At 37.3% G+C, this 16,395-nt stretch overlaps 1 protein-coding gene across 1 annotated transcript; it reads right to left on the minus strand.

The window, feature by feature from the left end:
• Positions 1-677: 677 nt before the first annotated feature.
• Positions 678-13,409, minus strand: LOC102227391 (cadherin-1-like). The gene is made up of 17 exons (XM_023327862.1): positions 13,131-13,409; positions 12,181-12,289; positions 11,532-11,620; positions 10,420-10,629; positions 10,105-10,227; positions 9,635-9,790; positions 9,150-9,297; positions 7,994-8,166; positions 6,316-6,444; positions 5,870-6,055; positions 5,472-5,716; positions 5,066-5,208; positions 4,036-4,127; positions 3,755-3,887; positions 3,160-3,381; positions 1,606-1,736; positions 678-1,161 (listed from the first exon to the last, which is right to left on the minus strand). The coding sequence occupies exons 1-17, from the start codon at positions 13,176-13,178 to the stop codon at positions 1,087-1,089; spliced, it is 2,412 nt and encodes an 803-aa protein (XP_023183630.1). The 5' UTR covers positions 13,179-13,409; the 3' UTR covers positions 678-1,086.
• Positions 13,410-16,395: the final 2,986 nt, after the last annotated feature.

Below are 16,395 nucleotides of genomic sequence, written 5' to 3' on the forward strand. Positions count from 1 at the left end.
TGCAGTCATTTTCAATAAGTTCTATTTTTGTAAGTCCATTTATTTTAGTAACAAATAAGTGACACAGATCAATTCCAAAGAGACTGCTTTCAAACCTTTATTTTATTAATGATTTTCTGCTTACAACTGATGCAAAGACGACATTTTAGATTAGAAAATGATACATCAGTGAAAAAGTAATGCCAAAATGTTTGCTTAATGAAAACTAATACCTGCTTAAAGTTCCTGCTAAAAACTTTATTTATATGGTGCCTTGAAAAATTAACACAAGGTGTTTCAAGAAACAGAAAAAAACAAACAAGGCAAAATTAAACGGCAAATAAAACAAATATCTGGTCTATACAGGAAGCTACTGGATCAGCTGATCTCTGAGTCAAAGGAAGGAAATCTTGGATCTGGAGAAGAATGTAAATGGTTTATAGCCTTTTAAATATAGAACCGAAAAATCTTTACTGGCATTAAAGCAATGAACCTTTTGTTACAGAGGCTTAGCATGTTTTTGAATGTTTTGCTGATTTATCATAATGAGCTCCAAGTCTTCAAGGTCGAATTGCCTCCTTACCATCACCCTAATCTTTTGCTCACTCCACAGAAACTCTTAAGAGATTCCCTTATAGATTTCCAGATGAGCCTCTCCAAAAATGTTAATATTATGTCCAGGCAGTAGAAACATGATGGTGAATTTTGAAGTTTATCTTAAAACTCCCAAACACCAAAGATGCACATGTTGCACAACATTTTTGTTGCTCAGTGTTTGCTCAGTAGCACCAGCAATGGAGAAAACAAAGTCTATGTATTGGAAAAAAATAAAATAAACAAATATAACAAAGGTTAAAAGTTCCACCTTTGAAAGGCTTGCAGAAAGCTAACTCCCCAAATAGTGAACAATGGAAAACATCTTCTCTGACCTCTCAACAAGAGGTCATTACAATGAATGAAATTAAACTAAAACGGTTCATTACAAAATATCCCAACAACCACGAAATGTTCAGCATGTTACTACAGACACATTTAAAACCCATGCAGCAATTTTCTTTAAATGTACCAAACATGTACAATCCGTTTTCATCCTGTTCTCCATTATTATCAGACAGTTTCTGAAAGTGGTTCCCCTTCAGCCAGATATTCATATTCCGGGTCTTGCGAGTCAGAACCGCCTCCCTTACAGTCAAACACCAGCAGGATGTTTCAGGCCGGAGCAGTCAGGAAGAAAAGAAGGAAAAGTTAGTATAACATGGAACAGCTTATCTATAATAGAATTGATGCACGTTATTTTTGTTTAGGTTTCACAAAGAATAATGCGAATTGTCTTTAAAAAATGTTTGTGAAAGGAGAACAATAGCATTGCTGGGGTTTTACTTCACTTACAGGATGATCACAGCTGAAGAACTAAACAAGATCAAGAAAAAATATTTATATTATTGGTTTTTTTCCATCCATTGGCCTATGTCGTTTGGAAGAGTCTCCTAGGCACATGAACTTTTCCCCATCAACAGTTCAGCTTCAAGTAAGGCATAACACTTTGCTTACGATTCATATTGTCTAGAAGATGTTTTTGCTGAAACACGACGGGGTGAGCAGAATCAACCTCCATCAAATGTTCACCTGAATGTCCTCTCTGTCGTTCCTCTCCTCCTCCTCCAACATGTTGTCTGCCGTGCTGAGATCTTTGAGTTCAACAGGTTTCTCCTCTGCTCTCCTTCGTCTCACAAACAGGAACAATGGCAGCCCCAGCACTAAATGGAGAGAAGGCGACTAATCACCAAATTGTTCAACCCCAACACAATTCCATGAAGTTGGAAGCATCTCGGGCTCTTGTTCACGAATGAGGGAAGAAGAGAGCGGGAGGTCGACAGGCGGATTGGCAGTGAAGCGGGCGCTGTACCGGTCCATCGTGGTGAAGAGAGAGCTCTGTCAAAATTGAAGCTCTCGATTTACCAGTCGATCTATGTTCCTATCCTCTTCTATGGTCATGAGCTTTGGGTCATGACCGAAAGAACAAAGTCACAGATACCAGGGGCCGAAATGGGTTTTCTCCTCAGGGTGTCTGGCCTTTTCCTTAGAGGAGAGAAGCTCAGTCATCCGGGAGGGACTCAGAGTAGAGCCTCTACTCCTTCAAATCAAGAGGAGCCAGTTGAGGTGGATCGGGCGTCTCAATGTTCATATACAGCAACCACAGACAAAATACAGAAAGCAACCAGAGCCCAGCAAAAGAAACGGCTCCCAATTAGTAATAATTAGCTAACGATTTAGCTTAGCTTAGGAATTTAGTTGGAAAACATAGAAAGAACCATTCCAGATAAAATGTCACACAATACTGAAATAATAATTAATAAAAATGAACTTACAAACGAAAAATATAAAAGGAACAAACGTGTCTGATGTACAGTCACTGACGTTTACAACCAGGGCGGTTCTGCTCAGCTGGCCAAATTAAATACGATGAAAAATGTCCACTTGGTGTCAGTAAGGCTCTATTATACCACTTATGATTTAGTATAAGGAAAACTAAACATTATGACGGAGTCAGCACACAGACCAGTGCACAGAAAATCTGTTTTTATCAACCAAACTCAGGACAGGATTGATGGACAACACAAGGAGACGTTCTGAACAAAGACTGTCACTGACTCAATGTGACCTCCTGGTTTCCATAGTTAGAAAACGTTTAAACTATTTGTAAAGGCAGATAGTCCTACTTGTCAGATGTGGATACAGTTGGTATTTGTACCTTTGGAAATGAGTCAAGCAGATGTCAGGCCAGCAGGAAACGAGAAACAAATGAGTTTGTGAGGCAGGGAGCTGACTTGGTTTTCACTCTGACTTCACACCAGACTAATGTATGCTTTAATGAAGAAATCTATTCTAAGGTTGGACTGTTTTGATGCTTCCGGAATCATTGAAGGTAAAATTTAGTGTGTATAGCAATAAAATGCATTAGTTTTAGTGAAGTATTTAAAACATTGTTGTGTAAATTATTAAATGTCCAACTTCATGCGCCTCAGTGTTTGCCCAGCACGTTTATATTAGTGCAATGCTACAAAGTTTGCAGAAACTTTGAGTTTAAACTCATTCTCCATCTCTTAAATTAAAAGCTGTGTCTTTAATTTGAAGAAGGCTTTATATTTGTATAGCAACACAATCAAATTTCAAACTCACTGATCAGCAGCACCACGATGGCCTTCAGTATTCCCAGGATGACTGGAGAGTTGGAGCCACCAACATCTTTCTCCCGACAGCTCACGTCTTCTCCAGCGCAGTCACACACTCTGGCTGTGACTGTGCTGACCTGAGACAGACCCTGGCTGTCTGCAATGCTCATGGCCACAGTGTAATCTCCAATCTCCAGCTCACGGTTTAAAGTCAGGATAATTCCTGTTCCTGCAAAATAAGACAACAACAAACATTAATTTTGTCAGGAATTCCACCAGATTTAAGTGTTTTGGGTTTATTCACACCAGGAAAATGCTTCGATCATTCTTTGCAGTTTAGATTATGTTAGTGGTCAGTTTCTATTTGCCAATTCCTTCCTCTTAGTTTTGCTTTGTCTGCGTTTGACTCATTGGCAACAGTTTCATTCACTGGGAACTTGATGTGCTCACAGAATGAGCACATTCTCTGATGTTCTCATTCAAGCTCATCAGAGAATGTGCTAACCCTAACCTTAATGCTAGGGTTAGGGTTAGTGCTCAAAGAATGAGTAGATTCTTTGAGCACATTATGATCAAAGGTTGGGTATAGCTGATACACATACTGGTGCTGATCATCCTAGCAGTCCAGTTAGCCTTCGCAGAGCCAACTAGGCTGACGTTGTATGGAGAAGTAAAGCCTGGTCCATCTCGGTCTGTCACAGTCAGCAGCTGAGGAACTGGTATCTTGCTACACACCTGTGGAAACAAGCTAGATTTGAAACGTCCACTTTAATACCGATTTATTTTTTATTTCAAAAGTTAACAATTCTATATCAAGTATATGAAATTCTATTTTAATGTTTATATGTAAGACTATTTTAATTGCACCAAAAAAAAGACATACTGTGAATTTGCGTTCCTCAATGGTAGGGGGGCTGTCGTTGACATCCTGAAGATGAAGAACCAGAGTTCCAGTTGCTGTAGCTGGGATTTGATCTGGTAAGACGACAGACATACAGCAGTAGCAGCAGGAGCCATTCTGGGGACGCCTTTAGCAATCTGCTGAGGAAAACGTCTAAACTTTTCAAGAGCTGAAGAAATCATAAGAGTAAGATTAAAGAGCTCTATAAAGTACAATTTAAAGGGAGGTACAATGTATAAATAAACTTTTTTGAGCTTCAGCTCATTTTATAAGGTGATTCCCTCATCCGAGCATACATTTAGGGTTGCTTTGATACTTTCATGTATGTTTGAGGAATCATTTAATCTCCCATGGCAATTACTTATGGGTGCCTAAACACTGGCTCATGCAAAACACAGACTCTTTACTTCTCCCACTCAGCTCCCCCAGACTAGCAGCAGCAGCAATTAAACACCTGGTGCTGCTGTACGTCTACTGAGCTCATCACAAAAACTACTTCCTGGTCCAATGCTCCTAAGAACAGTTGTAAATGGCATAATGGAGTAGCACTGTTGTGATGACATGCTGAAGTGTCGGAAAGAACAGGAGCTTTTTAAAGAGACAGAGGCCCAATTTCAAGGCATCAAATTGCAAAGTCAAATTTGTTTCTAGTTATATTTGTTACATTCAGCTGTTATCAAAACATATCATAGTTATATGTTATAATGGCACTATGTGCCTGGAAAATGCATTGTATCCCCTCCAATCCCTTTAATACAAAAAGCCATTCATAATGTTTTACAGGAAGTAATAAACTAATGAAAGACTACTTCCAGGCTAAGAAAACCTCAAATGCTACAGCTAGCATTCCAGTTAAAAGCTCTTCCAAAGCTGGATAAAGGAGGTTTCTTCAGAACAGAGAATCACAACTTCAGTTTTTTCCAAGTTGTTTTCATTTTCAAATCCAAAGGATTTGAACATATTCTTTGTCTAAGTTTCTCTCCTACAGCTCCAGAACAAGACTCACACCTACCATCATCATATGCACCAATCAGGGCTGAGTATTTATCCTCCTTGACAAGTGGAGATTCTCTGTCCATTTGGTTTCTCACTTTTATCTCACCAGTCTCCTTATCAATGTCAAACCAGCCAGCTGGGTCACTAATTATTTCATACCTGGAACAATAAAGACAAACCATAAAAACATGTTCAAACATCAGTTCCAGCTTTATAATGTGGGACAGAGAGATGCATGTTGGGACAGGAGACAAATATCCTCATATTTTAGATTTACAAAGTTCTGATTTGCAGTTCATTTCATGAAGTAAGAAATCTGCCCACCCAGTTTCTGAGTACTCATTAAACAGACAGATCTGGAATATAACTTGGTTAAAATAGCTGTGTAAAAATGTGAAATTTCATTTCTTTAAGTTCCTTACATGACTTTCTGTTTGCGTCCAGTGTCTGGATCAGTAGCTGTGTATCGCACCACAGTGCTGTTCTCAGCAAGATCCTCACTTTTAGAAACATGCTTCTCTTTAGGATCAAACATCAGAGGTTCATTGACATCCTCCACAGTCACCACCACTGTAGCAGTGGAAGTGACCAAGGGGACAGCAAAAGGAGCCTCATTCTCCACTGTGACCAGTAGAGTGTGCTTACTGGTTCTCTCAAAGTCCAGACCCTGGTTTAGTGGAAGAAAGGTTTAATGGTAACTCAGACATGAACAGTTCAGGCTGAACTTCAGCTGATAAATGTAACTGAATTTTGCTTAAAAACAAAATACTTTGAAATAGTTACATTTGGTCCAACAGTCAGAACCTGCTGTTCCTCCTACCTTAGCAGTACTGATGATTCCTTCTTGTTTGTTTGTTCCTGTTTCCACAGTAAACAGATTTCCTGGATCTCCATCAATGATGCTGAACTTTGCATTCCAGGCCATGGTATGAGGCTCATCACCGTCCTTCACCAACATCTTAACAACTAGAGCGTCTACTTTATTCTCTTCAACTGTAGCGTTATACTGAGACAGAAGATGTGGAAGAGAAGCTGTCAGTTTGCAGAAAAAATACACATGGACATTTTACGATCATCCATCATTTTACATCATATGTTTTGTACTTTAAAGACTCACTAATAGCAGTCAGAGTGATCTACTGCTTTACTGACCATCTGCTGCACAAATCAATTGTGATAAACTGATTTGAATAAAATATTCACAAGTAATTACTAGGCAACAAAATGAACAAAAAATTAATAAAAGCAGTCATGTCTTATACTTACAAAGGGCTCTATAAAGATTGGAGTGTGATCGTTGAGGTCGGTCACTTTGATAATCACTTTGGTAAATCCAGTCAAACCTTCTCCCTTGTTGTCAGCTGCCTGTACTTCCAGTGTGTACTGAGGGATTTTCTGTTTTAACAAACATGAACTTTAATCATATGAATCTGTCATAAAGTGGGGGTGGAAGATGGTGAGCGAAACGCAGCAGACGAGTCAGATGGTTTTAATAATGAATATCCAGAATTACACAGTCCAATAATGTCCAGAATACTGGGCAGCATGGCCAAGCAGAAGGCAGGGCTCGACGCCGGTAGCAACCGGTTACACAAATGATGAGACGACAGACTGAGGAACATCAGACGACAGAGACTAGAAGCCAAATGAGACGAGGACCCGACAAGGAACAAGGAGCACAGGTGGGGTCAAATACACAGGGAGTAACCAAGGAAACGAGACACACCAGGGAGCAATCAAAGGGTAAGACAGGACAACACGGAGACTCAGAGACACAGGAACTCAAAATAAACACACAGAGAAACTCAAATCATGACAGAATCAACATCTTCAGCATCACTCAGCTTCAAACTGGCTCACATTGTTAACTTCAGCGTTAAATTTGAACAACACAATAAGTTTTTTCTTTTTTCTGGCGTTGTCTAAAATGTAGCAAGTCTGAGAAAAATCCAAAATATAACCAGAACTGCAAGCAGTTTAAATGGGTTCCTCGCCCGACCCAGATGTAGACATCACTTGATGTGGGTTTAATATGAATTTCATACCCAGATTCAAATCTGCAGCCTTCTGATTCTGAGTCCATTAGTGAAATAGTTCATTATTTCACTGTGAGCTATTTCACAGTGAAATATCTGACAACCAACAATTTGGTTGTCAGTGAAACCGAATTCAAAATTACTTTATTGATCCCACAAGGACATGAAATGAAGTGAATGGTTGTGAGTGTGTGCTGGTCAGCCACAATAAAGTGGATGTGGATTAAGTCATTTAAAGTTGATAGAAGTTGGTATAAATATACAAATGAAGCACCCTGACTGGGTTTCTATACTGTTGTTGACACAGATAAGGTGGGTTTGGCATCATCATGTGGCCAAATAGGATGACTATGTGGTCAGATCACAGTCCTATGTGGCTCCCCTGCTTGTAATTGGTTTTCACATATAGAAATATTGAAAATTACCCTAAAATGTTCCAGTTTGAGCTAAAAAATTTGAAAATTACACCAAATAACAAAACTTGCTTCTCTTTTACAATGTTTTTTAATGCTGTTCTGTTGAAGCATAAATGGGAAAAAAACAACATTAAGCATTATGGGCTCTTAGTGTGAAAGTTTGATTTGCTGTGATCCAAACAAAGACGCTTCGATTCTTACCAAACTTTGAAGAGTGACTGAGGTTGATGTGTTTAGTTTTCGAGTTATAAGCATAAACGCGTATTTTCTGCTATAGTGCCACCTACAGGTGCACATGCCTGAATATGTGCAGCTCAGTAGCGTTGTGGGTCCTGAAGCCGAGTAATAAATAAAAGTTGTAATAAGTTACGTGGGGTAGACTGCAGTATGAGTTTCAGTGGAGAAACATGATAGTAAGAATTATATTTTGTCATGCATTGGCTGTCATGGCATTAGCCATCCCACATCCCTAACAACTGTCAGAATTCTCACCTCTCGGTCCAGTCCAGCTTCGTTGACTCTGATGACTCCAGTTGCTGGATTGATGGTAAACATGTTGGGACTGGGATCCTCTGGTTTCTGACTCATTACATGATACCTGATATCAGAGTTGTCAGTATTTGGCTCATCAGCATCTGTGGCCACAACCTGAATCACCTGAAAACCTAATCAAGAGGAAACACAAAGCAGATCAGTGAGAGCAGATTCACCAGTTTATCAACAGAGGTTTAACAGTGAGGCTGAGCTGAACTGAGCGTAAAAACCGAAGGCTGCTTCTCCTTGTTTGACTCGGTTCTGTTCATGCATGACTGAGAACTAGTTCGCTTTGGATCTGTGAACTTAGTTCAGATTTGGTTCAAAACCTATGAACATAAATCAGTTCAGTGCTGTCACTGGGTTTTGTTAAATTCTGATAATTATTTGCCACCAGAATAAAATGTATTTATTTTTATCCCATTTAGGGCAGATAATAGGGATACAAAATTAACAAGATTGTGTTGTTGAGGCAGAATGGGACTTAGAATAAAATGTGATCTTTTCACCATAGAAATATGTTTCCACGCTGAGCTTTTCAGACAATATGTGTATTTATATCAGTAAATGTGTCTTGATGGTCTGAGGTAGATCTGTTGAATGTTGGATTAAGCATTTTGTTCTTATTCTTTGGTCTTTGTCTCTTTAGTCTTAGTCATTATTCTCTGAGAGGACATAAACAATTTTATGGATTTCTGCTTTACACATGTACTATATGTCAATAAATATACTACCAATGTAATACCATATTTAAATTTCTTAATTAAACTTAAAGACCATTTCAATGGCATTAATACCACTAGAAAGGGTATTAATGCCCTTTTCCTTACAGTGACCATTAGAACTTTGATGAAAAACTCATCAATGTTCTAGTTTTGTTTAAGTACAGAGTTTATCTGAAAGTTTTGTTTCCAAGCAGGTCAATAATCTAGTGTGATGTTAATGTTGGGCCAAAGATTTAACCATTAATTGTCCCAAGTCATCCTTGGACTAAATGTTTGTGATAAGAAATTACATTTCACCAAACATAAAATATATTTTATGTGTATAAAAGAACAGTTTTGTATGTAAGATATTATTTATGTGTGTTCAGCACCTGAAGCCAGGAATTTACCTTCTTGTGAGGCCTCTGGAACTTCTCCCACATAGACAGACTGACTGAAAACAGGTTTGTTGTCATTCTGGTCAATTACTTTGATTATAATTTCCATCGGCTCCTCTGCTTTTCCATCGGCTCCCTCTGCCACAGAATGGGCTTGAAGCTATAAATATGATACAGTTTTCCATCACCAAGAAAATGATATTGTGTGTTGCTGCTTTCAGTTCATGTTTATTTTTGATCCTATCTTTTTATTTATATTCAATATCTTTGAATGACTATAATCCACAGCTCTAAAACAGATGATTCAATTCTCTCCGGAGTCACACGAAAACGTTGCAATTTGATTTAGAAAACCTTTGATTTCAGATGTTTGAGATATTGTAGAAAGATTCACCTGTTGGCAAGAATCATGCCGCCATAAAAGCACATTAAAATGTTCTAACAGATTAAATTAGGCAGAACAGCATCAAGTTTAAACTGACAGAGAAAACACTGACCGTGTACTTGTCCACTTTCTCTCTGTCCAGTTCCTGTGTGACATGCAGATGACCAGTGTCTCTGTTCATGGTGAAAAGACCAACAGGAGGCTGATCTGCTCCTGGACCAGTGATGCTGTAATAGATCTTCTTCACTTTATCTTCATCAGAGCGAATCTGGACAAAACAGACCAACTTTCAGCTTACACAACTATAACAACAGTTATTAGTTGCAAATGTCTGATTCTGTATTAATTTAGACCTAAGAGAGATATTTTTAGTTAAAGCATTGATTATATTGTAGTTCTGACAAAAACAAACAATAGGTCAGAAAACAACAGGAAATAAAAAGGAAGTAGAAAGTTTGAGGCCAATCTAAATTATCCTATAAAATATAACACAGAACAGATTGGGTTACATTTTCCCTAATTCTTTTAAAACAAAAAACAAAACAAAACAAAAAAACTGTAGGACATTTTAGTTCCTCCTACCACGACAAGAAACAGAGGAAAAGGTCCTCTGCTATGTTCAGGAACATTAATAGGAGGGATAACCCAGCCTCTCTTTCTCCTCTTCAGCCCTGGATTAGATTTGGGGAAATCCAGGATGGGGATCTGAGAGAAGGAAATATTAAATACATCCAGGGAGGATCAGCATCTCACAGAGAAACATCTCTACATATCAAACCTTCTTAAAGAAGAAAAGCTGCTCAGTGGAGATTAGATGAGTTTATAACAGGTAAGATGCATTTTTTCTACTTTCTAGAAGAACAACTTTCCTTTCTGGTCCACTTTACCAGATCTCACCTGCTGATTACTATCAGAGTCCAGGTGATCATGAAGCTGGTTGCTGAGTTTGTGAGCCTCATGATGATATTCAGCATCCAGACGGTTGTTCATATAGTGATGATCTTGATACAGCAACCTGACAGGAAGAGTCATTTTCTGACCTTGTGAATCCCAGGCATGGACCGAGAAGTTCTGGTTCCCCTCATGAAGGACAACCTGTCTCTTTACCTGGACGGAGACAAGAGCAAAGGTCATTGGCCTGGTGTCTCTTTAACTCTCAGAAGTGATGAGATCATGTGATTCTGTTTAAAGCCAGCCTGGGTTTATAAAACTTCTCTTCAGGAACAATGACAAGCGTTCCAAAAATGCTAAACAGAACCACCTTTATCAGTTTTTATTTTAAATTTTAGTAATGTTGATTATATATTATTGATATTTTGATAAAAATTCATGTTTTTCTTTCCAGAAAAGAAAAGGAGAACTTTTTATGATACTTAAGTATTTTTATTGGCCACTATCACTTCCTCCTTTCACAATCATAAAAATACACTAAATATTTTCTGCCTAGAGACAATTCAGTAATTAACAGCTCCTGTAGAGTCCCCCATTTAATATAGGACCATCACAGATATTATTATTTGATTTCTATATTCTGCCCAGCGGCAGATGATAAGTAACATTTTTGTCAACCAGACTCCCTCCATGCAGTTTTTATGGTCTGAAAACAATCAACAGCTTTTCAGTAATAAGTGGCTTAAAACAAGCAGCTTAAAGCAACAGCTAGAAATGACTGACCTGCTCAGATCATCATTTGGTCAGATGGTATCAATGTTATTTGATTGTCAAATAATAGCAAGTCTGAGGTAAGACACATTTGACATAATAATAATAATAATAATAATAATAATAATAATAATAATAATAATAATAATAATAATAATAATAATAATAATAATAATAATAATAATAATAATAATAATAATAATAATAATGCATTTTATTTGACAGTGCCTTTCAAAAGACCCCATGACACTTTTAAGCATTATGTGAGAGTCATGAGTCAAGCATGTGAGAGTCATGTGACATGTCGTCCAATAACAATACGGGTTTCCAGCAAGTCTGTTACTCACAGTTATTATTCCCTCAGTCTCTACAACTAAACGGCTGTCATCTGTGCTGAAGAGAAATCTTGTGCGGGTCGTGCAGTCAGTGAAGCCAACTGGAAATAAATACATTTAAATAAATTGATATATTTAAAAAATACAATGATTCCAATAAAAACAAAGAACTCTCGGTTTTGTCCACAAGCACAAAGTAAGGCAATACTAACTAGAAGTAATAGAAATAAGACATATTTAGAAAACAGAAACTACAAAGGAATTGTGAAAATGTAAGCACCATTTAATTTTTTTATTTTTAAACCAAGACATTTTAAAACATACATTGGAAAGTGAATTTTTTACACTTCAGATTTTCAGGCAGATAGTTTTTAAGCATTTAATCTTAGAGTCCTGCAACTTTTACATGCGTCCCTTGTCCTACATGCTAGGATTAAATGATGAAACTGCCTCACTAGCATGCAGTCAAGCTCTGCAGAGCTCTGCTAACAGCCAATACTGGCGCCACTGCTGAAGCAGAGACATGAGTGGTGGAGTGATGGAGGAGATGGAGGGAGGGAAAGACTAACCATCTCTGGGTTAAACTCTCTCCCAGGCAGTAAGCTCCCCCGCTGACCCCAGTAGGCACCCTGGTTTATAGAGATGGAGGGAATACTGATACCTTTGCTCAGTCTTGTGCCTGGCTTCAGGTTCTTTCTGCTCACTTTTAATATAAACAGCTCCGACTCAAATCCAGGTTCACACGATGACCCATCTGCAGCAGCTGAGGTCTAGAAGAGGAGACACGGTGAATTTATTTATTAGATCAATTCTAATCTGTGGTGTCATAAACAGTTTGGTTTCATACATTGTCAGAGATTGGAATCGTTTCATTTTCCTTTTCGTGGGTGATGGATTGAAGTTTTGTAAATTTACTCACCTGTAAAAATCTTCATTGCTGATGGCAGAATATTAATACAATGATCAAATTAGATGTCAAATATTTCAGGGTTTCTCCCAGTGTTTTATAAGCCTGGCGGGCCACCAGGCTTTACTTGTGTCTCCACCAGTCTAAGGATTGCTTATTTATTCAAGTCTTTTTAAAATGTTTGCATTTTTAAGACTTTATAGTTGGTGTTCAGGTATTAATCTTTCAATAACACATAATTATTAAATGATATTTTCAAATTTATTGTCAACTTTAAACATTTTTTTACTCAAAAACACGACATTGGTGAATGAATAACCAGCCACAGGGCTTAGCCAGTCTTCTGGGGGAAAACCTGCATTTCATCACATTTTTAATTGATTACAGGACTACTGAACAAGAAAATAAAAACAACCTCCCCTCATTAGCATTACTGGAAACTTAATGAGGTTAACCCCAAACAATGAAATCAAACTGTTTGTATAGTAAAACAGACCATATACTGTTTGAGCTAAATGTTAGAACCATGTATAATTTTGGCCTTAAACTTTTAAACCTAATATTCAACACCATTTTTTCAGGTGCTATTACACAAAATGTAGATAAACACACATGGTTTTAAAAAGCTTAACAAATATTAGAAATGGAGAATTACTGAAATTTAATGAGCTTGTTAAAATCGTAAAGAGGGGAAGATTTCTTACCTGACACAAGATCCAAACACTCCAAACTACAAACCAAGTGGTCTCCATTTGTGGAAGTTCTGGTGATTTACTTTTATGACCAAAAATGTTTGGAAAAATCAAAAAGTCAGCGTCTGAATTTGTTCCGATGAACAATTTCCCTGAAGATTTCTTTACATGTCTGCAGTCTGCACACAAACCACCAGATGAGCAGACACAAAAACCCACAAAAAACAAATGAGAAGTAAAAGCACAAAAATCAAAAGTTCCTTTTTTTCCCTTTTGTCAGATTCATCATTTTAATTAGGTTTCATTTGGCTTATTTTATGTCCATTTTCAAACTTTCCCAGCTGCAGCAAGTGAGTTCTGGTAAACTTTATGTGATAGGCCGAGTTAAACTGAAGTATGTGTATCATTCAAAATGTAAGGATCAGCATGCATAAACACAGAATCTGATAGAGCTTCAGACCTTCCTTCTTTCACATCCTCTTTCAATTGACTGAATGAGTTAAAAATCCTCGTGCGAAGCTGTGGAAACATTTTGACTTTAAGATGATGTGACATAAACTGTAAAGAGATAGTTTGGACATTTCAAAGCCGGGTCTATGAAGCTCTTAGGAGCCGAAAACATTTGCTAATCCCACCAAAGACTCTGTTAAAACATGTTGGTGGTGAAATTTCCATAGGGATTAGAAATTCACCAGATGTTAATTAACTAAAAAATGCAATGTCAAGTTTGACATTGCACTTTTTTTGTTGTAAAAAATTATCACTGGAACTGATGCTGTTAAATGAGGTTGTAGCCGTTTAAGCACTTTAAAAAAAAGTAAAAAATGAGACATTTGTTTAGAAATTAGTCAAACTTTATGTAATTTAACCATTTTGGGAACATTGAATTGTGAAAATTTTCTTCAACAGTTTACTTCCCAAACTTTCTAAAAAAAACCCCAAAAACATTTACACCCGGTTTTGAATCACAACATGGCTCCAGTCAAAGAAGAGCACAGTTTAGGTTGGACAAACCTAAACTGGATTGTTGGACAAACACTGCAATGTGCAAACACATTGCAGTGTTTAGAGGTTTTGACTCCAGAATGTATTTTTTCTACTTAGACTTAGACTTAGACTGACTTTATTGTCATTTTGCATGCACAGGGTGTATACAGAACGAAATTTCGTTGCATACGGCTCAGGACAATGTTTTGAGGTTCCGATGTTGTGAGGTTACTCCAGAATAAAATAAAATACAGTATAAAATATGAACATAAATATGAATATAAAATATAAAGTGCAGGAATGACAGTAAAATAGAAGTTATTTAGCTCTGTACATGTGCAAGGTATGAAGTGGAGACCAGATGTCAGATACATGTCAAAATGGAGAAATAAATCACATTTATGCATTCCACGGCAATGCAGAATTAATATAAAAAACACTGAAAAGTTAAATAGCAGCAGAATGAATTTTAAAATGTTATTTTGCCAACCCTACATTCTGTTTCAGGTAACATGTTGACTGACTTTACATTGCTTGGTTGACCTGCTAGACGTTACAGAGCATAACACACTTTGAGGAGATGGACAACAGCACCTATTGTGACCCTGCGGGGGTGTTAATGGATGGATTTAAGGACAACGTCCATCAGCCAAAGTGTGACACACAGAACAATAAATTGCAACAATTCAAACAAAAAACAACAATTACAGTGGAATGAACTACATGTCTCAGTTGGCTGGAATCTGAGAGGACAGGAAGAAGACCCAGACGAACGCTGATGATGTCGACAAGGAGGAAGCAAAAGCACAAAGGCAGTGACAGCAGTGGTAAGCATTAATATCAGTCAACCTTAAATGTTAAAAGGTTCTCAGTCTATTCGGTCTTTCAGCAGGTAATGCGTACAGCAGTAGAACACATACAGTATGTAAGCTTGGACAAAGAGCTTCATGAAACAGGAAAGTTCAAGGTTAGCCTTTAAAAACTACTGACCAAAAGTGCTATATTTAACAAAAGACCTGCCTGACTTGCCACTAAAGCAGAATTTATCTCGATCGTTTTTGTATTTTGAGCTGAAAGAAGCTGGTTGATAAGACATTGGCATGAGAATATTAATCTGCTGACTGATTTAGTGAATGTCAGCTCCAACCTGTGCTCGCTCATTGTCCATGTGTGACTTGAAGTATAAGAAAACAATAAGTAAATGTGAACATTATCCTAAAGTTTCGATTTTGATTAATAAAATCATGTTAGTTTAGCAACAGCAATATAATTATTAATTTCTGTTTATGTTGGAAACAACTAGACAGGTACATTTTTAATATTTATATCATGCTTTCCATTTCTGCCTAGAGGAGGTTTTGTCGAATATGTAAACACCATAAATAAATATATTTCCATTAAGTGTCAAAGGTTTTCCAGTAGGTGGAGACATATTTTCATGCACAGCAACTGTACCGCTGTACCTACAACTTGGATGTTGATATTTAAAGATACTAGAACAAATATAAAGCATTTTTGTTTTATCTATAACTTCTCTTTGGGATTAATACAATAGTTTTGAATTTGAATTTTGAATTGAATGTAAACTTTACAAACTTCAACACTTATTGTATCAATCAGAATGTTTTTGTTTTCTCCTGTGAACCACTTGAATTATTATTTACACACACTTCAACAAAATTGTTGGTGCCTCTCTACAAAGTAGTAGAAATCTCCTTTGTAATAACTTGAAATTGACAAATGTAATAATAATAATCTAATAATCTTTAAGAAATCTACTGAAAATGAACCAATACAAGTTACACTGTGGATTTTAAAATGTGGTTCAACATAATTAAAAAAACAAACTAATGAAACAGGCCTGGCTCTAATTGATGGCACTACTAGAAAAGATTGAACATATTTTGACCATAATGTTCCAATTTTTCAATCTTCAATCTCTTCATCCTTTGAAGAGAGAAACTTGCAAGGTGAGAACAGAAATACAGTCAAAGGAGTCAGCCAAGTCTGCTTTGTCTAACAGTGGATTCTAGCTTCCTTTTATATGTTCTGGTCAGAGAAGAGAGACTTGATAGGAATATAAGTGTGAATCCTTGACTCTTATGTACCAAGGATTCTGTGGAGCCCAACATAGAGGGTCTTGCCATTTGTCTCTTGCTAAGGAAAGGGAGTTGTTCTTTAATGCTAAAGACAGCAGAACATTTCTGGGTTGTGAAAGTAACAGTCTCCAGGATCAAGGATCTCTCCCTTGACACTGCAGAGGTCAGTGTGAGAGCAGCTTGACCAATCA

This window comes from Xiphophorus maculatus, chromosome 22 (assembly GCF_002775205.1).
Source record: "Xiphophorus maculatus strain JP 163 A chromosome 22, X_maculatus-5.0-male, whole genome shotgun sequence".
NCBI classification, from domain to species: Eukaryota; Metazoa; Chordata; class Actinopteri; order Cyprinodontiformes; family Poeciliidae; genus Xiphophorus; species Xiphophorus maculatus.

Bases quoted from the DNA above. Each gene is read 5' to 3' on its own strand.
- LOC102227391 (XM_023327862.1), bottom strand. From the start codon at position 13,178: ATGGAGACCACTTGGTTTGTAGTTTGGAGTGTTTGGATCTTGTGTCAG. The intron at 9,791-10,104 runs GTAGGAGGAACT...TGTTTTGTCCAG, and splicing joins TTCCTCTGTTTCTTGTCGTG to ATTCGCTCTGATGAAGATAA. The intron at 3,888-4,035 runs GTATGTCTTTTT...TTGTTTCCACAG, and splicing joins TTGAGGAACGCAAATTCACA to GTGTGTAGCAAGATACCAGT.